Genomic DNA, 23,795 nt, shown 5'->3' with positions numbered 1-23,795 from the left:
CTTTGGTCTTCTGTGTCTCTTCAGTACGAGTACTGTCCCTTTAAATGGAAACGTCACTAAACCTGAGTTCATTATTAAACTTATTTATTCATATATTTACATACAAACACACATCTGAGGTCAGACTCCGTCAGTTATTGTGTTCATATTATTATGGGATGTTAAAGTACGGACTTTTACGTTCTTTTATTTATGATATATTTAAATATCATAAACAGACTTGTTTATGTTTTTTATCACAATCAGTTTAATTAGAAAGTATGATATAACTTATTTATTTATTCATTTAGGCAAAAGATCAACATGTTTCATCTCTGAAATCATTGCAGGATTTTACCTACATATCACACAAATAAACATAAATACATATAAACTTCATATAAACCAAATGTAAATACATTTAAAATACATATCACCTATCGTTACATGTAACTTCTGCCGTCTTTAAGCCAACAGGTGAAATGCATCATTTCATGATAACATGTTGCGTGATGTTACTCGGAGGGGGAGAAAGTGACGTCACTTCGTCTGACAACCTGCGTCCCGTGCGTCTGACGTCACCGCCGGACGTCGGACTGTTTGTTCTGGATTTGGGGCGAGGAAGCTCTGAAGCCTGACAGGCGACCGAAGAAGGTAACGCCGTGATTTTAATCCTCCCTCCGGCGGCCACTGCTTTACCGGACGGCGGCGGGGACCCGCGGGGATCCGGTGTAGCGGCCCCGGCGGCCGTCGGGGGGGGCGTATTTCGCGCGCGCTGTCAGTGCGCTTCAGCCAGCGGAGCGCGAGCTGTTCCCCCCGCAGGCCTCGCGCCGGTTCGGGCGCACGAGAGAGATGCGTCCCCTTTTTGTTTGTGTTTGTGTGTCTTCTAAAATGGCGGCATTCGGATGTCCTCGCGCCGCCCTGTCTTCCGTGCCTACACGCGGACGCGCGGAGCGCCTCGCGGTGGCCCCGCACTGTGTCGCGCTCGTGCTAAGCAGCTAGCCGCGCGGCTGTTTGTTTGTAGCCCCGTAGGCCGTATTCACGACGCCAGTTACGTCCTCGCGGCTGCGCAGCTTACGCGCGATGGCGCAGGAGCTCCCGTGACGGACGGACGTAGGTTACGTACGTCATATTCTGAGAGGCCGTTTACGTGCGGAGCTGTCAGTGGACATGGCGGCGGTCTGATGCGGAAGGTTAGAGGAAGAGGAAGCTTACAGGTCGTCTTTATGTTCGCTGTTTGTGATTTAAAGACACGTAAAAGTCACGTCACTCGGTAGCCGGTTCACGTTACCGGGAACTACGTCATACGGGAGCAAGATGGCTGATAGGTGTTGTGGAATAATTCATTTACGTGTCAAAGTCACGTGACGTTGAGTCGTTTTATTTAAATCAGCTGCGACATCAGTGTATTTGTACTACAGGCGGTGGTTGAAGAAGTATTCACGTACGTTACTGCAGTACAAGTACAAATACCACACGTGACAGTATTCCACTACACGAGTCCTGGTTTCAGAAGTACTGACAACAAGAGTACGATGTTTTATATCCTGATGGTTCTGGTTCATATCCTGCTGCGTTCATGTGTGGGCTTGTACCTCCTTTATATCCTGCTTCTACAGCAATGCAGTACAAGTACAATACCTACTGTACAAGTACAATATCTACCTCTGTGTAGTACAGTAACGAGTATATGTACCTCTGATGTGTAGTACAGTAGAAGTAAAAAGTACTCAAGGCTAACTTGACTAAATGTACTTACAGTTGACCACACTTTAGAATGTATAACTATGTTGTGTGTGTGTGTGTGTGTGTGTGTGTGTATATGTGTATGTATATATATATATATATATATGTGTATGTATATATATATATATATATATATATATATATATATATATATATATATATATATATATATATATATATATATATATATGAAGGATTTTTTTGGTCAGACTTCTGGACCTTAAGTTACCAGAGAACGAGCTGAGCTAACGTTAGCTTCAGACTGAGAGACCCTAAGCAGCAGAACATGACTTCCTGTATGTCTAGACATATTTAAGTTAAGTGGATGTTTTAGGTCTTTGGAAGAAGTTCAGCATGAGGGAGGAACCCGTCGGCCTGAAGGCCAGCAGCTCTGGTCTCTGTTAGTCGTTGAGCTTTGAGCTTTGAGACGTTCTCTATCAAAAGACTTCTAGATACGGCGACGGCTCAAGGTCAGGGTTCAGGGCGTTCCTCCATAAAAGCAGAGGACGTGTACAACGCTGGAGGAGAACCTGTATTTCCTGTGATGTGAGCGCTACACTGACCAGGGGCCATGATGTGTGACGTGGTTCTGTTCCTGTCCCCAGAGACCCGAGTGAGGCCCGCCATGGCCTGAGGGCCCCGGTCCCAGCTGCTCCACCATGTCCTACCCGCTCAAACCGCCGGCTCAGCCCCTGCAGCCGCCCTCCGTGGCGGCGCTGGGAGACGGGCCCCCGGCCCTGGCCTTCAACGTGCCGCAGCCCGAGATATGGAACCCGTCCCGCCCCAAGCGGCAGACCAACCAGCTGCAGGTACAGCCCTCCACCTGTGAAGCCGTGAGTCCGATGGCCTCCTGTGTGACGCCGCTCTGTCTGTTTCAGTTCCTGCTCAGAGAGGTGCTGAAGACGCTGTGGAAGCACCACTTCGCGTGGCCCTTCCAGGCCCCCGTAGACACCATCAAGCTCGGCCTGCCCGTGAGTGTTGACCTCCTCGTGTTTGAGTTCCTTCGTGAAGACGCGAGACGCAGACTTAGCTCGAGGGAATTACCCACAATGCATAGCAACAGGACGTTAAACACGGGGTCACCAGTAGACTCATGGAGACGTAAACACCTGAGTGCTCAGGATATCATATTCACACAACATTAAGGCTTTAAGCTGGGACGTAACACACATGAAGTCTGAGGATATTTATTTATTTAGCTGGTTGCAACCTGCCTCAAACCACTAGATGTCACTGAAACACAAACGTTTCTAACTAGACGTTTCTCCTGAAGGACTAGTTTTAGTTTATAACTAGTAGTTTCTCCTGAAGGACTAGTTTTAGTTTATAACTAGTAGTTTCTCCTGAAGGACTAGTTTTAGTTTATAACTAGTAGTTTCTTTTTGAAGGAATAGTTTTAGTTTATAACTAGTAGTTTCTCCTGAAGGACTAGTTTTAGTTTATAACTAGTAGTTTCTTTTTGAAGGAATAGTTTTAGTTTATAACTAGTAGTTTCTTTTTGAAGGAATAGTTTTAGTTTATAACTAGTAGTTTCTTTTTGAAGGAATAGTTTTAGTTTATAACTAGTAGTTTCTTTTTGAAGGAATAGTTTTAGTTTATAACTAGTAGTTTCTCCTGAAGGAATAGTTTTAGTTTATAACTAGTAGTTTCTCCTGAAGGAATAGTTTTAGTTTATAACTAGTAGTTTATTTTTGAAGGAATAGTTTTAGTTTATAACTAGTAGTTTCTCTTTGAAGGAATAGTTTTAGTTTATAACTAGTAGTTTCTCCTGAAGGAATAGTTTTAGTTTATAACTAGTAGTTTCTTTTTGAAGGAATAGTTTTAGTTTATAACTAGTAGTTTCTCTTTGAAGGAATAGTTTTAGTTTATAACTAGTAGTTTCTCCTGAAGGAATAGTTTTAGTTTATAACTAGTAGTTTCTCCTGAAGGACTAGTTTTAGTTTATAACTAGTAGTTTCTCCTGAAGGACTAGTTTTAGTTTATAACTAGTAGTTTCTCCTGAAGGAATAGTTTTAGTTTATAACTAGTAGTTTCTTTTTGAAGGACTAGTTTTAGTTTATAACTAGTAGTTTCTCCTGAAGGACTAGTTTTAGTTCATAACTAGTAGTTTCTTTTTGAAGGAATAGTTTTAGTTTATAACTAGTAGTTTCTCTTTGAAGGAATAGTTTTAGTTTATAACTAGTAGTTTATTTTTGAAGGACTAGTTTTAGTTTATAACTAGTAGTTTCTCCTGAAGGACTAGTTTTAGTTTATAACTAGTAGTTTCTTTTTGAAGGAATAGTTTTAGTTTATAACTAGTAGTTTCTCCTGAAGGAATAGTTTTAGTTTATAACTAGTAGTTTATTTTTGAAGGAATAGTTTTAGTTTATAACTAGTAGTTTCTCTTTGAAGGAATAGTTTTAGTTTATAACTAGTAGTTTCTCCTGAAGGAATAGTTTTAGTTTATAACTAGTAGTTTCTTTTTGAAGGAATAGTTTTAGTTTATAACTAGTAGTTTCTCTTTGAAGGAATAGTTTTAGTTTATAACTAGTAGTTTCTCCTGAAGGAATAGTTTTAGTTTATAACTAGTAGTTTCTCCTGAAGGACTAGTTTTAGTTTATAACTAGTAGTTTCTCCTGAAGGACTAGTTTTAGTTTATAACTAGTAGTTTCTCCTGAAGGAATAGTTTTAGTTTATAACTAGTAGTTTCTTTTTGAAGGACTAGTTTTAGTTTATAACTAGTAGTTTCTCCTGAAGGACTAGTTTTAGTTCATAACTAGTAGTTTCTTTTTGAAGGAATAGTTTTAGTTTATAACTAGTAGTTTCTCTTTGAAGGAATAGTTTTAGTTTATAACTAGTAGTTTATTTTTGAAGGACTAGTTTTAGTTTATAACTAGTAGTTTCTCCTGAAGGACTAGTTTTAGTTTATAACTAGTAGTTTCTTTTTGAAGGAATAGTTTTAGTTTATAACTAGTAGTTTCTCTTTGAAGGAATAGTTTTAGTTTATAACTAGTAGTTTCTCCTGAAGGAATAGTTTTAGTTTATAACTAGTAGTTTCTTTTTTAAGGAATAGTTTTAGTTTATAACTAGTAGTTTCTCCTGAAGGAATAGTTTTAGTTTATAACTAGTAGTTTCTTTTTGAAGGAATAGTTTTAGTTTATAACTAGTAGTTTCTCTTTGAAGGAATAGTTTTAGTTTATAACTAGTAGTTTCTTTTTGAAGGACTAGTTTTAGTTTATAACTAGTAGTTTCTCCTGAAGGAATAGTTTTAGTTTATAACTAGTAGTTTCTCCTGAAGGACTAGTTTTAGTTTATAACTAGTAGTTTATTTTTGAAGGAATAGTTTTAGTTTATAACTAGTAGTTTCTCCTGAAGGAATAGTTTTAGTTTATAACTAGTAGTTTCTCTTTGAAGGAATAGTTTTAGTTTATAACTAGTAGTTTCTCTTTGAAGGAATAGTTTTAGTTTATAACTAGTAGTTTCTCTTTGAAGGACTACTACAAGATCATCAAGATCCCGATGGACATGGGTACCATCAAGAAGCGCCTGGAGAACCATTACTACTGGAACGCCCACGAGTGCATCCAGGACTTCAACACCATGTTCACCAACTGCTACATCTACAACAAGGTGTGTGTGTGTGTGTGTGTGTGTGTGTGTGTGCGCGCGTCATGGTTGTAACTTTAGTCATGTTATAACTTTAGTCATGTTATAACTTTAGTTATAACTTTAGTCATGGTTATATTTTTAGACATTGTTATATTTTTAGTCACGTTATCACTTTATAACAACACTTAATAACCCACATCTAACGTAAAACATCACGACACAACAGTTTCTGACACATAAACAGTTTGTAACACTAATAATTGTACATTTATAAAAATGACACCACTGAACTGCATGCTGGGTAAAGCTTGCCCACTATCACAACAAGAAGGGACTTAGAACCCAGGGGAATGTAGGTGGGGAAAAAAGACCCTTCCGGTCTGTCTCTTCCTGTTTTCCCCCCACCTCCATTCCCCTGGGTCCTTAGTCCCTCCATGTTTAGCTTCCTAACACCCTCTATGAACCAACGTACAAACAGCTGCTGGTCAGTGAGTTGTCCAGCGAGCGGTGAACAACGACGGCGGTCCTTTTCGTCAATGAATGAATGTGTTTACATACCGTGAAACCGCCAGAATCTTATAAAATACTGTGATATGAATTTTTGGCCATACCGCCCAGCCCTAATGTGTGTGTTTACTGTCACTGTGTGTGTGTGTTTAGCCCGGCGATGACATCGTCCTGATGGCGGAGGCCCTGGAGAAGGTCTTCCTCCACAAGATCACGGAGATGCCGCAGGAGGAGACGGAGATCGCCGTGGTCACGAAGGGACGCCGCGGGGGCCGCCGGGAGCCAGGTACCGGTTTAGGATGCGATGGGGGGGTGGGGCGGGGGGCGGGACTTTGACATGTCAGTCAACTACGGCAGCGGAGGAGCTGGCTTGTTTTGATTCCCTCTTCCTCCCTCCAGGTCTGATCACCAAGTCGGACTCGGGTCAGGACTCGTCGTCGCCCTCCACCACCCCCCACACGCGGGGCTTCTCCTCCCCCTCGGCCGCGCCGCAGACCCGCACCCCTCAGGGCCCCCCCCGCCCTGTCCCTTCCCCAGCCCCACCCCCCACGGGTGCCTCCCACGCCCGCCTCCCACGCACCCCACCTGGGCCCCCCGTTCCCCCGCTCGACACCAGACATCCTGGCCCAGGGCGTGACATCGGTCCCCCCTCCGGCCCCGACACACCCGGGCTTCCACTCAGCCCCGACACACCCGGGCTTCCACTCAGCCCCGACACACCCAGGTCTCCACTCAGCCCCGACACACCTGGGCCTCCACCCGAGCCTCCACCCTGCCCCAACACACCTGGGTCTCCACTCTGCCCCGACACACCTGGGTCTCCACTCTGCCCCGACACACCTGGGCCTCCACTCAGCCCCAACACACCTGGGCCTCCACTCTGCCCCGACACACCTGGGCCTCCACTCAGCCCCGACACACCCGGGCCTCCACCCTGCCCTAACACACCCGGGCCTCCACCCGGGCCTCCACCCTGCCCCGACACACCCGGGCCTCCACTCAGCCCCGATGCTGCAGAGCCCCCCCGCCCTCATCAAGGTAAGGAGCAGCTGTTAGTGATTAGCATATTGATCATAGGTAGGGAGGGGTATCTTTAGGGTTTCATACTAGTATAAAATACTAGGACTCTTATCGGTTCCTCTTAGGTTATTTTGTGAGGGGGAAAAAAGACAATAAATGAATAAGTCTCACGTTGGCCTGAGACTGAGAAAAACAGAGAGACAAAGAGACGAGGACCAGTAACTCCGGACCGCATCAATACTTCAAGTTGTTCCTCCTCAGAACCGGTTCCTCTTCAGAAGCTGGTTTTCTAATCCCATCTGTTTCCATAGCAAAGAAAGAGCCAGAAGAGGAAAGCGGACACCACCACGCCCACGGCCAACGACCAGCTGAGCGAATGCTCGCCGGTCTCCGCCGAGGCCCGGCCGCGTCGGGAGAGCATTCGCCCGTCCAAGACGCCCAAAAAGGACCCGTCGCAGCCGGACTCTCAGCACCAGCCGGGAGGCGGTTTGGAGGCGGCGGGGACGGCGACCCAGAAGCGGCAGGAGCAGCTGCGTTACTGCGCACGCCTCGTCAGAGAGATGCTGTCCAAGAAACACGTGGGCTACGCTTGGCCCTTCTACAAGCCCGTCGACGTCAAAGCCCTCAGCCTTCACGACTACCACGACATCATCAAGCACCCCATGGACCTCAGCAACATCAAGGTGATTCACCTGGAGAGGCCACCCAACACTTAGTCATACCTTACCTATGGTTACAAGTTATGTTACAGGTAATATACGGTCGAAAAGAGGTTTCTTTGCTTAGATCTACTTTAGCTTCGGGCTAGTTGAATCAATCAATATTTTTTTTTATAGATTCAGTTCGGTCGGACGAAGCAAACATTCCTTCAGCAACGCAGAGCTTTTACTTTATTGTTGTTTGTTTGTCTCCCTCCAGAAAAAGCTTGACAACAGGCAGTACAGAGACGCTCAGGAGTTTGCAGCAGACGTCCGGATGATGTTCTCCAACTGTTACAAGTACAATCCCCCAGATCACGATGTGGTTGGCATGGCGCGCAAACTACAGGTAATCAACAATCAAGAAATACATATAGATGCATTGTATGATGAAATGGTGCACAGCAGTAACAGTTCATACCCGGGTTTAGGAGTCACAGTTTGGTTCATACCCGGGTTTAGGAGTCACAGTTTGGTTCATACCCGGGTTTAGGAGTCACAGTTTGGTTCACACCCGGGTTTAGGAGTCACAGTTTGGTTCACACCCGGGTTTATGAGTCACAGTTTGGTTCATACCCGGGTTTAGGAGTCAGTTTGGTTCACACCCGGGTTTAGGAGTCACATTTTGGTTCATACCCGGGTCTAGGAGTCACGGTTTGGTTCATACCCGGGTCTAGGAGTCACAGTTTGGTTCATACCCGGGTCTAGGAGTCACAGTTTGGTTCATACCCGGGTCTAGGAGTCACATTTTGGTTCATACCCGGGTCTAGGAGTCACGGTTTGGTTCATACCCGGGTCTAGGAGTCACAGTTTGGTTCATACCCGGGTCTAGGAGTCACAGTTTGGTTCATCCTCCATCCCCAACAGGACGTGTTCGAGATGCGTTTCGCCAAAAGGCCCGACGAGCCGGAGCAGCCCGCCCCTGCTCCTGCCCCGTCGTCCGCCCTCCACCCCGCCCCCTCCACACGACAAGCCCCGCCTCCTCCCGCCACCTCGGAAGCCGACAGTTCCAGTTCCTCCGAGTCGGAGTCCTCGGGGGGGGACTCGGAGCACGAGCGGCAGCACCGATTGGCCGAGTTACAGGAACAGGTTAGAGGATGGAAAATGAAGGGGGGAGGGAGACTCAATGGGTGGTTCTGAGACTCAATGGGTTGTTCTGAGACTCAATGGGTGGTTCTGAGACTCAATGGGTGGTTCTGAGACTCAATGGGTGGTTCTGAGACTCAATGGGTGGTTCTGAGACTCATGTGTGTTTGTTTGTGTCCTCCAGCTGAAAGCTGTCCATGAGCAGCTGGCAGCGCTCTCCCAGCCCCCGGCCAGCAAACCCAAGAAGAAGGAGAAGGAGAGGGAGAAGGAAAAGGAGAGGGAGAGGGAGAAGGAAAAAGAGAGGGAGAAGAAGGAGAAGGAGAAGAAGAAAGAGAAGCACAAGAAGAAGATGGCGGTGGTGGCGGCAGCAGCGGCGGCGGCGGCGGCGGCAGCAGCGGTGGCGGTGCCGGTGGCGGTGGAGGAGCCTGCAGAGGCCCCTCCCCCCTCTGTGACGCCTCAGACCGCCAAGAAGATCAAGAGCGTCAAGGAGCCGATCGTTGTGAAGAAGGAGAGGAAGAAGCCCAGGTGGGTGGTGCCAGAGGCGGGGCGAGTGACGTAGTGCGTTAGTGGCCGGAGCTAATCTGATCGTTTTGTCAATTTGCAGCAAAAAAGAAGGGGCGAAAAGCAGCCGGCCGGCGGCCGCCCCGCAGCCCGGCCCCACGCCGCTCGTGCCCTCGGCCTCGCTGGAGGCAGAAGATGAGCCGGGTACGTGAATGAGAGGAGAGACGTTGAGCTTAGGGCTGTGCGGTATACTGGCCGTAACGGCTATGCACCACCGGTATGACGAATATGACAAATTCTGTTGTCGCTCTTCGGCTAACGTCATGTTGTAACTTTAGTCATGTTATAACGTTAGTCATGTTGTAACTTTAGTCATGTTGTAACTTTAGTCATGTTATAACTTTAGTCATGTTATAACTTTAGTCATGTTATAACTTTAGTCATGTTGTAACTTTAGTCATGTTTTAACTTTAGTCATGTTGTAACTTTAGTCATGTTATAACTTTAGTCATGTTTTAACTTTAGTCATGTTATAACGTTAGTCATGTTGTAACTTTAGTCATGGTTATAACTTTAGTCATGTTATAACTTTAGTCATGTTGTAACTTTAGTCATGTTGTAACTTTAGTCATGTTTTAACTTTAGTCATGTTGTAACTTTAGTCATGTTGTAACTTTAGTCATGTTTTAACTTTAGTCATATTTATAACTTCATAACAATAATTAATAACCCACATCTAACGCTCTTTAACAGGTAAAACATCACGACACAACAGTTTGTCATAAACCATTAATAACACTAATATTTGTACAATTGTAAAATCACACCGCCAAACTGCATGCTGGGTAAAGCTCACCCACTATCACAAGAAGAAGGGACTTAGGACCCAGGGGAATGTAGGTGGAAAAAAAGTCCCTCCTTGTTTAGCTTCCTAACATCCAGGGATTTGGCCATTGAGCGGTGAACAACGACGGCAGCGGTCCTTTTCGGCGTCAATGAATGAATGTGTTTACCGTGAAACCGGTAGAATCTTACAAAATACCGTGATGTGAATTTTTGGCCATACCGCCCAGCCCTAGTTGAGCTCTTTTGTGTGTTTGGTCCATCAGCCTGCTATAAATACCCCCATCCCCCTCTAGACGTGTCCGCCGACAGGGGCAAGCCCATGTCGTACGAGGAGAAGCGCCAGCTGAGCCTGGACATCAACAAGCTGCCCGGCGACAAGCTGGGCCGCGTGGTGCACATCATCCAGACGCGAGAGCCCTCGCTGAAGAACTCCAACCCGGACGAGATCGAGATCGACTTCGAGACGCTGAAGCCCTCCACGCTGAGAGAGCTGGAGAAGTACGTTTCCAGCTGCCTCAAGAAGAAGAAGAAGACCATGTCAGGTGGGTTTGTTGGAGGTGTAACGTTCACTGTCACGGTGTAAATAAAGGTACCCCTCCAGTACCCGGAAGAACATGTGACCAGAAGAACATGATTAGGACATCATGGATGTTTCTCTTGTCTCTGATCATGTGACTTCTAAACAACCAATCAGTGTTTAGAGGAGAGCTAGTAACGTTAGCAGCACCGCTAACGGAGAACCAACAGGAGGAGAGCTAGTAACGTTAGCAGCACCGCTAACGGAGAACCAACAGGAGGAGAGCTAGTAACGTTAGCAGCACCGCTAACGGAGAACCAACAGGAGGAGAGCTAGTAACGTTAGCAGCACCGCTAACAGAGAACCAACAGGAGGAGAGCTAGTAACGTTAGCAGCACCGCTAACAGAGAACCAACAGGAGGAGAGCTAGTAACGTTAGCAGCACCGCTAACAGAGAACCAACAGGAGGAGAGCTAGTAACGTTAGCAGCACCGCTAACCTATAACCCTTCAAATACATGATGATGCGTTCAGGCTCTGCTCAGTGAAAATGAGCACTGGCTGAAGGTAGATTATAACGTTCTCATGATGCAGATCATGACTTTACTCTACTGTAGTAATAATACACAGAAGTACCTCACATTCCTAAACACCGTACTGTCCCTTTAATGGGATCGGGGTGTGTTTGTTTCGTTGACATTTTAACTGACGATCTTTTGTGTAGAAGCCGTGAGACGGGATGAACTCGTCGTTACGCATTTAATTACTTAGGCGTTTAGGGCCATGAGTCAGGATCCGTGTTACACAAACAGGAGGGTCAGATCTCAGAGCAGCACCAAAGAAAACATATGTTTTAGATCATTGATCAGATCCCAAAAATGAATTTCAACACTCTGAAGTCAGTAAACCATAAAAATGTATATGTTATACCTTACTTTGTTATAGCCGTTTATAGTGGTTTATTTCTTCATAAAACACACAATTCAAGTGATAAGTACACAACAGATATTATCTTTATAGTCATCATTAGTGTAAGAGAAGTGTAATTAAGAGCTGTTAGGAAGCATCATAATTCATCTCTGGACCCATGTGTTCTCAACATTCTGCTCGTTGGTTTGTTTGTTTGTTTGTTTGTTTGCAGGAGAGAAGCCTCTGGAGGTGACGACCGTGACGAAGACGAAGACGGGGTCCTCGTCTTCAGGCAGCAGCAACTCCTCTGACAGTGAAGACTCTGAGAATGGTAACGGGGAGATCTGGTTCCTGCTGTCCGTTAGTCTGCTACGCCCGGTATAGAGGTCTAGGGGGTGTAGAGGGTCTAGAGGTCTAGGGAGTCTAGAGGGTCTAGAGGTCTAGGGAGTCTAGGGAGTCTAGGGGGTATAGAGGGTCTAGAGGTCTAGGGAGTCTAGGGGGTCTAGGGAGTCTAGGGGGTATAGAGGGTCTAGAGGTCTAGGGGGTGTAGAGGGTCTAGAGGTCTAGGGAGTCTAGAGGGTCTAGAGGTCTAGGGAGTCTAGGGGGTCTAGGGAGTCTAGGGGGTATAGAGGGTCTAGAGGTCTAGGGGGTGTAGAGGGTCTAGAGGTCTAGGGAGTCTAGAGGTCTAGGGAGTCTAGGGAGTCTAGGGGGTCTAGAGGTCTAGGGAGTCTAGGGGGTATAGAGGTCTAGGGAGTCTAGGGGGTATAGAGGGTCTAGAGGTCTAGGGGGTATAGAGGTCTAGAGGTCTAGGGGGTATAGAGGTCTAGGGAGTCTAGGGGGTATAGAGGGTCTAGAGGTCTAGGGAGTCTAGAGGGTATAGAGGTCTAGGGAGTCTAGGGGTCTAGAGGTCTAGGGGGTATAGAGGTCTAGGGAGTCTCAGGGTATAGCGGGTCTAGGGGGTATAGAGGTCTAGGGAGTCTAGGGGGTATAGAGAGTCGAGGGAGTATAGAGGTCTAGGGAGTCTAGAGGGTATGGAGTCGAGAGGGTATAGAGGTCTAGAGAGTCGAGGGAGTCTAGATGGTATAGAGGTCTAGGGGGTATAGAGAGTCGAGAAGGTATAGAGGTCTAGGGAGTATAGAGGTCATGGGACTATAGAGGCTCTAGGGGGTATAGGGGGTATAGAGAGTCGAGGGAGTCTAGGGGGTATAGAGAGTCGAGGGTATAGAGAGTCGAGGGAGTCTAGGGGGTATAGAGGTCTAGGGGGTATAGAGGTTCTATGGCGTATAGAGGTTCTAGGGGGTATAGAGAGTCGAGGGAGTCTAGGGGGTATAGAGAGTCTAGAGGGTATAGAGAGTCTAGAGGGTATAGAGAGTCTAGAGGGTATAGAGAGTCGAGGGGGTATAGAGAGTCGAGGGGGTATAGAGGGTATAGAGGTCTAGGGGGTATAGAGAGTCGAGGGAGTCTAGGGGGTATAGAGAGTCTAGAGGGTATAGAGAGTCGAGGGGGTATAGAGAGTCGAGGGGGTATAGAGGGTATAGAGGTCTAGGGGGTATAGAGAGTCGAGGGGGTATAGAGAGTATAGAGCAGGGGTGTCAAACTCATGATAGTGAAGGGGCCGCATGCTGCCCAATTTGATCTCAAGTGGGCCGGACCAGTAAAATCACAGCATATTAACGCATACATAATGACAATATTTCTCTATGTTTAAATCATTGGTGAAGGTTTTGGGATGATAAACCCTATTTTAAGGTATTTTTACAATAAACTAGAAACATAAAGACCAACAATTCAGACATCAGCCCACTGTTTACCTGCCTGGGCTCTCCTCTGCAGATTCCCTCGCAGTTGAGCAATATTTATAGTAATGTCAGTGGTCTAATGAATTCTGACTCTGGGTCAATGTATAGCGTGCCCTAGGGCTGGGCGGTATGGCCAAAAATTCATATCACGGTATTTTGTAAGATTCTGGCGGTTTCACGGTATATCACGGCATTTTTTTTCCAAATAAACACATTAATTTATTGACGTCGAAAAGGACCGTCACCGCCATCTTATTCACCAGTCGCTCGCAACTGGCCAGCAGCTGTTTTGATTGGTACATAGGGTGCTAACCTGGAGGGATTTAGGACCCAGGGGATTACCTTGATATTAGCGGTGCATGCGCAGCCTAACGACTATTGTCATTCTTCAGCCGGCAGCAACATTTAATGTTTACAGTCACAGATACGTGTGCAGCGGTCTGAGCTGCTTACGTCTCACGGTATAAGTTGACTCAGGGTGTGCAAGACATGACATCGCCAAAAGGCATGATGGGTAAAGCCCGCCTACTGTGCTGCACAGGAAAAGACTTTTTCCTGCACAAGAAAAGTCTTCCTGTGTGGGCGGTACCATTTACCCAGCATGCCTTTTGGCGATGTCATTTTTTGCACACCCTGAGTCAAATGAGTTAACATGAGACGTAAGTAGCTCGGTCCGCTGCTCCTTCAGCTTCAAGCTGTGAACATTAAATGTTGTTACTGCCAAACAGGGTGACCGGTATGACGGTATGTGAACAATTCATACTGTAGCACAACTGAGACTGCATACCGGTCGCACAGCCCTAGCGTGCCTGTTTTTCAATCAGTGGTCAGTAGTTCGAGACCCAGCTCAGCTTTCTTTCTTTTTTTCTGCAATTTTAACAATTATCCTGCGGGCCAGACTGGACCCCCTGGCGGGCCAGACTGGACCCCCTGGCGGGCCGGATCCAGCCCGCGGGCCGTATGTTTGACACCCCTGTTCTAGGGGGTATAGAGAGAATAGAGGGTCTAGAGGGTATAGAGGTATAGAGGTCTAGAGGGAATAGTTATTTCTGTCTGTATATGTCATATTTCAGTTATTTATTTCTTAAACTTGTTTTGATCTTGTTTCTTTATACTTGTTATTGCACAGGTTTTCAGTTCTTCAGCGTATGCGTTCTATATGTAATCAGGATCGGTTATTGCCGTTAAAAGTATGTTGCTCATAACAATAAACATAGAACAAAATAACCTTTGGTCTCCCAGGGCTGGTTCCCAAGCTGCAGAAGAAGATCCCGACTATCAAAGACCTCAAGCGGCCGCCCCAGCTGTGCCTCAGCGCCGGTCCGGTCCCCCCCCGGCCTCAGCCCCAGGTGGTGCAGTGCAACCCGCCCCCTGTCCCATCTCTGGACTCGACCCAGCTGATGGGCTCTGGGTTTGATCCTCTGGCTCAGTTCATGAACCCTCACCTGCCGCGGCGCCTCGCCGAACCCAAAGCCGCCACCGACACGCAACCCGAGACGCACCTGTTCCTCAGCCAACACCCCGTCGCCCCGTCTCCAGGTGTGGACGCCTGTTGTGATCACATTCATTCAGGATCCGGTTGTCAATCAATCTGTTGTATGATTTTTTTCAACAGGAATATTATTGAATATTGTTGCATCAACACTGCTGCATGTGATCTTTTGTCAGGGTTCTTAGTCATGGAACACCTGGAACAGTCATGAGTTTAAAACGGTTATTTCCAGGCCTGGAAAAGTCCTTGAAAAAAATAAAAACCCCAAAGTTTAGTAAAAGTCATGTAAATGTGTTATATTCATGTGTTCATGTCGTTCATTTACGCTGAGTTTGAAATAATGAATATGCTTTTAAAAGAAAGACTCAAAACATAAGCAGGCATACATACAGGCTTCTATATAAATGTCAACAAGGCATGGACATTTGGTGTCTGACCCCTCCTCTGAACAAGCTCTTCTGGTCTCGTTGCAGCGATCCACAACGCTCTCCCGCAGCAACCGTCGAGGCCGAGCAACCGAGCGGCGCCGCTTCCTCCCAAACCCCCGCAGGCCCCTCCCCCGTCCTCGCTCCCCTCCATGGCTCCGCCCCCCTCCCCTCAGCTCCAGCCCTCGCTGCCCCTTCCTCAGCCCCGCCCCCGCGTTCCTTCGCCCCCGTCGCACGGCATCCTGGGAACCCTCTCGGCGCAACCTCCCCAGGTCCTGCTGGAAGACGACGAGGAGCTGACGATCGCCGGTTCTCAAACGCCGCCCCTCGCTCAAGTTCACAGCTTCTTGCAGTCGCTGCAGGTTCGGTCCACCACGCAGCCGCCTGCGCAGCCGCCTGCGCAGCCGCCTGCGCAGCCATCTGCACAGGGCGCCCCCCAGCTGGTGCCGTTGGTGCACGCGCAGGCTGGGACCAAGAGCGGCCCCGCCCCGACACAGAGACACGGCTCAGGCCACGCCCACATGCGGCAGCCGTTCCCTCCAGCGGCGCCGTCGCAGCAGCCGAAGGTGCAGCAGCTGCAGCAGCAGCTTCAACAGCTGCAGCAGCTGCAGCAGCTTCAACAGCTGCAGCAGCTTCAACAGCTCCAGCAGCTTCAGCAGCAGCCGTCACCTCGCAGCAAGGCGGAGCCGTTCCCAACAGGTAACGCACTTCTGAACCCGACGGAGAAGACTTCACACACAATGGTTTTACGTCACAAAGACGGAGACGTAGGCCTCCTGCGTCCTTTTGTGGTTGTTTGGTGTCTCTTTGTGGTTGGAAGCAAGTCATGTCAAACTTTACTTGAACAGCGCATTTCGAAACGCAGTTGACCAAAGAACCAGAACAAGATGTGGATGAATGCAAAGCAAACAAATAGAAACAGAATGTGAAAACAATAATAGTTAAAGAACAGAAGAGGAAGTCATATCGATCAAAATGCTAACGAGAAGATAAACTGTTCTCCAGAATGGAAGCACCGCTTACTGGATGTGTTTGTTTTCATGTGTGAACTGACCCGTAGCACCAGGCTGGAGATAACAGGATCATTTAACAGGAATGTGTTGGTTCACAGGCTGCCTGCGTGAGAGTCCGTCTCCCCGGATGATGCCGTCTCCTCAGACATCTCAGTGCGACTCCATGGGACAGCACTCACCCTCTCACACCAAGAAGCATGTGAGTGAGCCACGCCGTCACAAGTCAACAAGGGCCGTGTTACCTTTTAGCTTACAATGAGCGCTATCAGAGCTATGTATCCCTCTATCAGAGCTATGTATCCCTCTATTAGAGCTATGTATCCCTCTATTAGAGCTGTCCCTCTATCAGAGCTATGTATCTCTCTATCAGAGCTATGTATCCCTCTATCAGAGCTATGTATCCCTCTATTAGAGCTATCCCTCTATTAGAGCTATGTATCCCTCTATTAGAGCTATGTATCCCTCTATTAGAGCTATGTATCCCTCTATTAGAGCTGTCCCTCTATCAGAGCTATGTATCTCTCTATCAGAGCTATGTATCTCTCTATCAGAGCTATGTATCTCTCTATCAGAGCTATGTATCCCTCTATCAGAGCTATGTATCCCTCTATTAGAGCTATGTATCCCTCTATCAGAGCTATTTATACCTCTATCAGAGCTATACCTCTATCAGAGCTAGCTATACCTCTATCAGAGCTAGCTATCCCTCTATCAGAGCTATCCCTCTATCAGAGCTACCAGAGCTATCTCTCTATCAGAGCTAACCCTACCTCTATCAGAGCTAGCTATACCGCTACCAGAGCTATACCTCTATCAGAGCTATCAGAGCTATGCCTCTATCAGAGCTATCAGAGCTATGCCTCTATCAGAGCTATGCCTCTATCAGAGCTATCAGAGCTATGCCTCTATCAGAGCTATGCCTCTATCAGAGCTATCAGAGCTATGCCTCTATCAGAGCTATCAGAGCTATGCCTCTATCAGAGCTATCAGAGCTATGCCTCTATCAGAGCTATCAGAGCTATGCCTCTATCAGAGCTATCAGAGCTATCAGAGCTATGCCTCTATCAGAGCTATCAGAGCTATACCTCTATCAGAGCTATCAGAGCTATACCTCTATCAGAGCTATAATCCCTCTATCAGAGCTATCAGAGCTATGCCTCTATCAGAGCTATCAGAGCTATACCTCTATCAGAGCTATCAGAGCTATACCTCTATCAGAGCTATCATCCCTCTATCAGAGCTATCAGAGCTATACCTCTATCAGAGCTATCAGAGCTATACCTCTATCAGAGCTATCAGAGCTATCCATCCCTCTATCAGAGCTATCCATCCCTCTATCAGAGCTATCCATCCCTCTATCAGAGCTATCCATCCCTCTATTAGAGCTATGTATACCTCTATTAGAGCTATGTATACCTCTATCCCTCTATCAGAGCTATTCCTCTATCAGAGCTAGCTATACCTCTATCTGATATGTATTTTAGCCTGCACGTCTTTTAAATCAGACGTCGGCAGAGAGGAACATTCTAGTAAATGATCCGTCATCATAACCTCCAGAGAAGAAGAGGGATGGCTCTGGGTTGGAAACCTTTAGAACAGGGGTGTCAAACATCAGGCCCGCCAGGGGGTCCAGTCTGGCCCGCGGGATAATTGTTAAAATTGCAGAAAAAAAGAAAGAAAGAAAGCTGAGCTGGGTCTCGAACCACTGACCACTGATTGAAAAACAGGCACGCTAGGGCTGTGCGACCGGTATGCAGTCTCAGTTGTGCTACAGTATGAATTGTTCACATACCGTCATACCGGTCACCCTGTTTGGCAGTAACAACATTTAATGTTCACAGCTTGAAGCTGAAGGAGCAGCGGACCGAGCTACTTACGTCTCATGTTAACTCATTTGACTCAGGGTGTGCAAAAAATGACATCGCCAAAAGGCATGCTGGGTAAATGGTACCGCCCACACAGGAAGACTTTTCTTGTGCAGGAAAAAGTCTTTTCCTGTGCAGCACAGTAGGCGGGCTTTACCCATCATGCCTTTTGGCGATGTCATGTCTTGCACACCCTGAGTCAACTTATATCCGTGAGACGTAAGCAGCTCAGACCGCAGTACACGTATCTGTGACTGTAAACATTAAATGTTGCTGCCGGCTGAAGAATGACAATAGTCGTTACGGCTGCGCATGCGCCACTAGTATGAAGGTATTCCCCTGGGTCCTAAATCCCTCCAGGTTAGCACCCTGTGTACCAATCAAAACAGCTGCTGGCCAGTTGCGAGCGAGTGGTGAATAAGATGGCGGTGACGGTCCTTTTCGACGTCAATAAATTAATGTGTTTATTTGGAAAAAAAATGCCTTGATATACCGTGAAACCGCCAGAATCTTACAAAATACTGTGATATGAATTTTTGGCCATACCGCCCAGCCCTAGGGCACGCTATACATTGACCCGGAGTCAGAATTCATTAGACCACTGACATTACTATAAACATTGCTCCACTGCGAGGGAATCTGCAGAGGAGAGCCCAGGCAGGTAAACAGTGGGCTGATGTCTGAATTTTTGGTCTTTATGTTTCTAGTTTATTGTAAAAATACCTTAAAATAGAGTTTATCATCCAAAAACCTTCACCAATGATTTAAACATAGAGAAATATTGTCATTATGTATGCGTTAATATGCTGTGATTTTACTGGTCCGGCCCCTTCACTATCATGAGTTTGACACCCCTGCTTTAGAAGCTCGTACTCTTCTCGATAGTCTCATTGGTTGTGTTTTACTGTGAGAGTTCTTCATCTACTGGAGTCCCATAGAAACCCTGTGTATCTCTGCCTCCTCCTGTAGGACCAGAGGTCACAGCTGCTCGTGGTCAAAGAAGAGAAACCCTCCCAGTCGCCGGTCCAGCCGGCCTTCAGCCACGACCCACACAAGCACCGTGAGTCCACCGGGTCAGGCCTCACTGCAGCCTGTCTGAACGCCTCCAGTGTGTTTCCACAGCATGAAGGTTAACTGTGGTCAAACCTAAACGCTGATTGATACAGTTGTATATCAATCAGCGTTTTGGTTGTTTTTAGCTCCGCCTTCTAGCCTCCCTTCTGGTTGCAACAAAAACAAGATGGCGACGGCCGAAGTGCTGAACTCAAGGCTTTAAAACCGCCCACTTCTTCTAAGACCCTGCGTCTGATTTACAGGAACCGTTTGTGGCATTTAGGAGATTATTATATTAGTAGAATATTATATTATTACGTGTGTTTGTGTCGAATTCTCTCTGAGTGAGTTCTGGTCAGGATTAAATACGGCTTTACTGGAAACAACCGTTGAGCAAAAGCTTCTCGGGAAGGACAAGGGACCTTGAAACTGTCAGCACCCGAATGTGTTGTCATTGTATCAGGTTGAGTCTGAGAACACAACGCACACGTCTGTAGCAGCGGATGTGCTCAATGCAGGTGTGACCTCTCACAGGTGTGACCTCTCACAGGTAGGGTCTCTCACAGGTAGGGTCTCTCACAGGTGTGGTCTCTCACAGGTAGGAGGGTCTCTCACAGGTGTGGTCTCTCACAGGTAGGAGGGTCTCTCACAGGTAGGGTCTCTCACAGGTGTGACCTCTCACAGGTAGGGTCTCTCACAGGTAGGGTCTCTCACAGGTGTGACCTCTCACAGGTAGGGTCTCTCACAGGTAGGGTCTCTCACAGGTAGGGTCTCTCACAGGTAGGAGTGAGAGGAGGGTCTCTCACAGGTGTGGTCTCTCACAGGTAGGAGGGTCTCTCACAGGTAGGAGGGTCTCTCACAGGTAGGAGGGTCTCTCACAGGTGTGGTCTCTCACAGGTAGGAGGGTCTCTCACAGGTGTGGTCTCTCACGGGTAGGAGGGTCTCTCACGGGTAGGAGGGTCTCTCACAGGTAGGAGGGTCTCTCACAGGTAGGAGGGTCTCTCACAGGTAGCGTCTCTCACAGGTAGGAGGGTCTCTCACAGGTAGGAGGGTCTCTCACAGGTGTGGTCTCTCACAGGTAGGAGGGTCTCTCACAGGTGTGGTCTCTCACGGGTAGGAGGGTCTCTCACGGGTAGGAGGGTCTCTCACAGGTAGGAGGGTCTCTCACAGGTAGGAGGGTCTCTCACAGGTAGCGTCTCTCACAGGTAGGAGGGTCTCTCACAGGTAGGAGGGTCTCTCACAGGTGTGGTCTCTCACAGGTAGGAGGGTCTCTCACGGGTAGGAGGGTCTCTCACGGGTAGCGTCTCTCACAGGTAGGAGGGTCTCTCACAGGTAGCGTCTCTCACAGGTAGCGTCTCTCCCAGGTAGCGTCTCTCACAGGTAGGAGGGTCTCTCACAGGTAGCGTCTCTCCCAGGTAGCGTCTCTCACAGGTAGGAGGGTCTCTCACAGGTAGCGTCTCTCCCAGGTAGGAGGGTCTCTCACAGGTAGCGTCTCTCACAGGTAGGAGGGTCTCTCACAGGTTGCGTCTCTCCCAGGTAGCGTCTCTCACAGGTAGGAGGGTCTCTCACAGGTAGCGTCTCTCCCAGGTAGCGTCTCTCACAGGTAGGAGGGTCTCTCACAGGTAGGAGGGTCTCTCACAGGTAGCGTCTCTCCCAGGTAGCGTCTCTCACAGGTAGCGTCTCTCACAGGTAGCGTCTCTCTTCCAGAACACCAATCGGTTCACTCTGGTTTGTTAATGGTGTGAAATGGTTAGTCAGACAGAACTGAGGGAACACACAGACGCCATGAGTCTCTTGTACAACGTGCTGTTCCTCGCCCTCAGGGTCGGACCTGAAGCCGCTGGACGGCTCTCGCCCCGGCCATCGCCTCCCAGAAGCCCCGGCTGCGCTCTGCTCCTCAGACCTCAAAGTCAAGCAGGAGCCCAAAGCGCCCGTCGCTCCAAAGAAGACACAGGTGTGTTTACACCAGCGAGGCCATCGCATTACTGCCACTTCGCTTCCTTTGTGTGGCTGTTGTGTGTCTCTGTGTCTGTTGTGTGTATCTTTGTGTCTCTCTGTGTCTGTTGTGTGTATCTTTGTGGTTGTTTTGTGTCTCTCTGTGTCTGTTGTGTGTATCTTTGTGGTTGTTTTGTGTCTCTCTGTGTCTGTTGTGTGTATCTTTGTGTCTCTCTGTGTCTGTTGTGTGTATCTTTGTGGTTGTTTTGTGTCTCTCTGTGTCTGTTGTGTGTATCTTTGTGTCTCTCTGTGTCTGTTGTGTGTATCTTTGTGGTTGTTTTGTGTCTCTCTGTGTCTGTTGTGTGTATCTTTGTGGTTGTTTTGTGTCTCTCTGTGTCTGTTGTGTGTATCTTTGTGTCTCTCTGTGTCTGTTGTGTGTATCTTTGTGGTTGTTTTGTGTCTCTCTGTGTCTGTTGTGTGTATCTTTGTGGTTGTTTTGTGTCTCTCTGTCTGTTGTGTGTATCTTTGTGGTTGTTTTGTGTGTCTCTGTCTGTTGTGTGTATCTTTGTGGTTGTTTTGTGTCTCTCTGTGTCTGTTGTGTGTATCTTTGTGTCTCTCTGTGTCTGTTGTGTGTATCTTTGTGTCTCTCTGTGTCTGTTGTGTGTATCTTTGTGGTTGTTTTGTGTCTCTCTGTGTCTGTTGTGTGTATCTTTGTGTCTTTCTGTGTCTGTTGTGTGTATCTTTGTGGTTGTTTTGTGTCTCTCTGTGTCTGTTGTGTGTATCTTTGTGGTTGTTTTGTGTCTCTCTGTGTTTGTTGTGTGTATCTTTGTGTCTCTCTGTGTCTGTTGTGTGTATCTTTGTGTCTCTCTGTGTCTGTTGTGTGTATCTTTGTGGTTGTTTTGTGTCTCTCTGTGTCTGTTGTGTGTATCTTTGTGGTTGTTTTGTGTCTCTCTGTGTCTGTTGTGTGTATCTTTGTGTCTCTCTGTGTCTGTTGTGTGTATCTTTGTGGTTGTTTTGTGTCTCTCTGTGTCTGTTGTGTGTATCTTTGTGGTTGTTTTGTGTCTCTCTGTGTCTGTTGTGTGTATCTTTGTGGTTGTTTTGTGTCTCTCTGTGTCTGTTGTGTGTATCTTTGTGGTTGTTTTGTGTCTCTCTGTGTCTGTTGTGTGTATCTTTGTGTCTCTCTGTGTCTGTTTTGAGACCATCGCATTACAGCCACATTGGTAGTTGTTGTGTGTTCTCCACCTCATCCGCCCTGCGTGTTCTCCCAGGAGGTGAAGCTCAAGAACATGGGCTCCTGGGCCAGCCTGGCTCAGAGGTCCCAGTCCACGCCGGCCTCCTCCGTGCGCTCCTCCAGCGACAGCTTTGAACAGTTCAGACGGGCCGCCAGGGAGAAGGAGGAGAGGGAGAGGCAGCTGAAAGCTCAGGCAGAGACCATCAGGAGAGAGCAGGAGAAGCTCCGGTAGGTGGAGGAGGAACCGAGACCAGGGAGGGAACGTGTATCTATGTGTTACCACATCGTAGGTCCTCTGGCGGTGATATGGTAAGGAGTGTTAATGTCTAATCGGAGTAATGGAATCGGACTTGTGTGTTTGGTTCAGTAACCGTGGCGACGACGACGACGCCGTGGAGCAGCCTCGTCGATCGCAAGAAGACGCCCGGCGTCGCCAGGAGCCTCAGCCGCCGCCGCCGGCTTCCACGCCTCCGGCTTCCACCCCGCCCACCCACTCCCCGCAGGCTCCGCCCCCGCAGCCGCAGGCCCCGCCCCCGCCCGCTGCAGCCGCTATCGACCAGCGGGAGATGGCGCGCCGCCGCGAGCAGGAGAGGCGCCGGAGAGAGGCGGTACGCAATAATAACCATATTATGTTTTCATCATAGTTATCTCTTCAGAGACACCAGAGATGCACAGGAGTACCTGTGTACTAGTACACAGGTACTCCTGTGTACTAGTACACAGGAGTACCTGTCCCTTTAACTCTCTCTCTCTCTCTGTCTCTCTCTCTCTCTGCAGATGGCCGACACCATCGACATCAACTTCCAGAGCGACCTGATGGCCATCTTTGAGGAGAATCTGTTCTGAGGGCGGAGAGAAAGGATCTCTGGACACGCGGACATATTACCCACAATGCTCTGCTGCCCCACAAGCTCTGTTGGTAGTGACTGTCTCTCAGGAGGTGAACCAGCTGGCTTGCGTCATGTGAATGAGAGAAGTGCGGCGGAGAGACGTTTTAAACAATAATGATGATTTAAGAAATGGACCGATTCCTCTGAAAGGGGCGTGTCACTTGTGATGTCATTCAGTTTGTCTTAAAGGGACAGTTCACCCCAGAGTCAGAAGCCTGCTGCTGCTGCTGTTGTTCCTTTAAAGGAACTACTTTCTCCTTCGGTTTGTGAGAAAGAAAATAGTCCCTCTGTTAAAGAGAAGAGCGACTGAACTGGCCCTTTAAGACGTGAACTATCAACCATACCCTGCAAGTTATACATATTATATATATAAATAGATACATGACTATATATATATATATATATATATATATATATATATATATATATATATATATATATATATATATATATATATATATATATATACACACACACACACACACACACGACCTAACAAGTCGACTTAAAGAACACAAGAGGAATCTGGAGCTCGTCGGCGTCTCCGGTTTGATTTTGTAGAATTTACTGTAAAGAAGAAATCTCCATTTTTTTTTTTTTTTTTTTTTTTTTTATGGTTCTCGGTCCGTTCTGATCTCGACTCGATGCCAAAACCGATCTGTGGAGTGCTGATGGCTCGTTCACCTTTTCTTTTTT

The 23,795-nt window shown here is 47.5% G+C and overlaps 1 protein-coding gene across 1 annotated transcript; it reads left to right on the top strand.

Moving 5' to 3' along the window:
- Positions 1 to 2,384: 2,384 nt before the first annotated feature.
- On the top strand, positions 2,385 to 23,469 carry LOC306738029 (bromodomain-containing protein 4-like; the record flags this gene model as incomplete). The annotated part of the gene is given in 22 exon segments (XM_079219859.1): positions 2,385 to 2,534; positions 2,604 to 2,696; positions 5,197 to 5,334; positions 5,974 to 6,106; positions 6,220 to 6,329; positions 6,331 to 6,502; positions 6,824 to 6,858; positions 7,152 to 7,523; positions 7,759 to 7,887; positions 8,406 to 8,627; positions 8,809 to 9,149; positions 9,229 to 9,329; positions 10,265 to 10,513; positions 11,629 to 11,727; positions 14,438 to 14,734; positions 15,161 to 15,811; positions 16,224 to 16,324; positions 18,960 to 19,050; positions 20,867 to 20,997; positions 22,247 to 22,437; positions 22,577 to 22,817; positions 22,987 to 23,469. Coding segments are annotated over 22 exon segments (4,116 nt in total). The 3' UTR covers positions 23,056 to 23,469.
- Positions 23,470 to 23,795: the final 326 nt, after the last annotated feature.

This window comes from Taurulus bubalis, assembly GCF_910589615.1.
Source record: "Taurulus bubalis genome assembly, chromosome: 6".
In the NCBI taxonomy this organism is placed as follows: domain Eukaryota; kingdom Metazoa; phylum Chordata; class Actinopteri; order Perciformes; family Cottidae; genus Taurulus; species Taurulus bubalis.
This window is presented reverse-complemented; position numbering and strand designations above follow the sequence as displayed.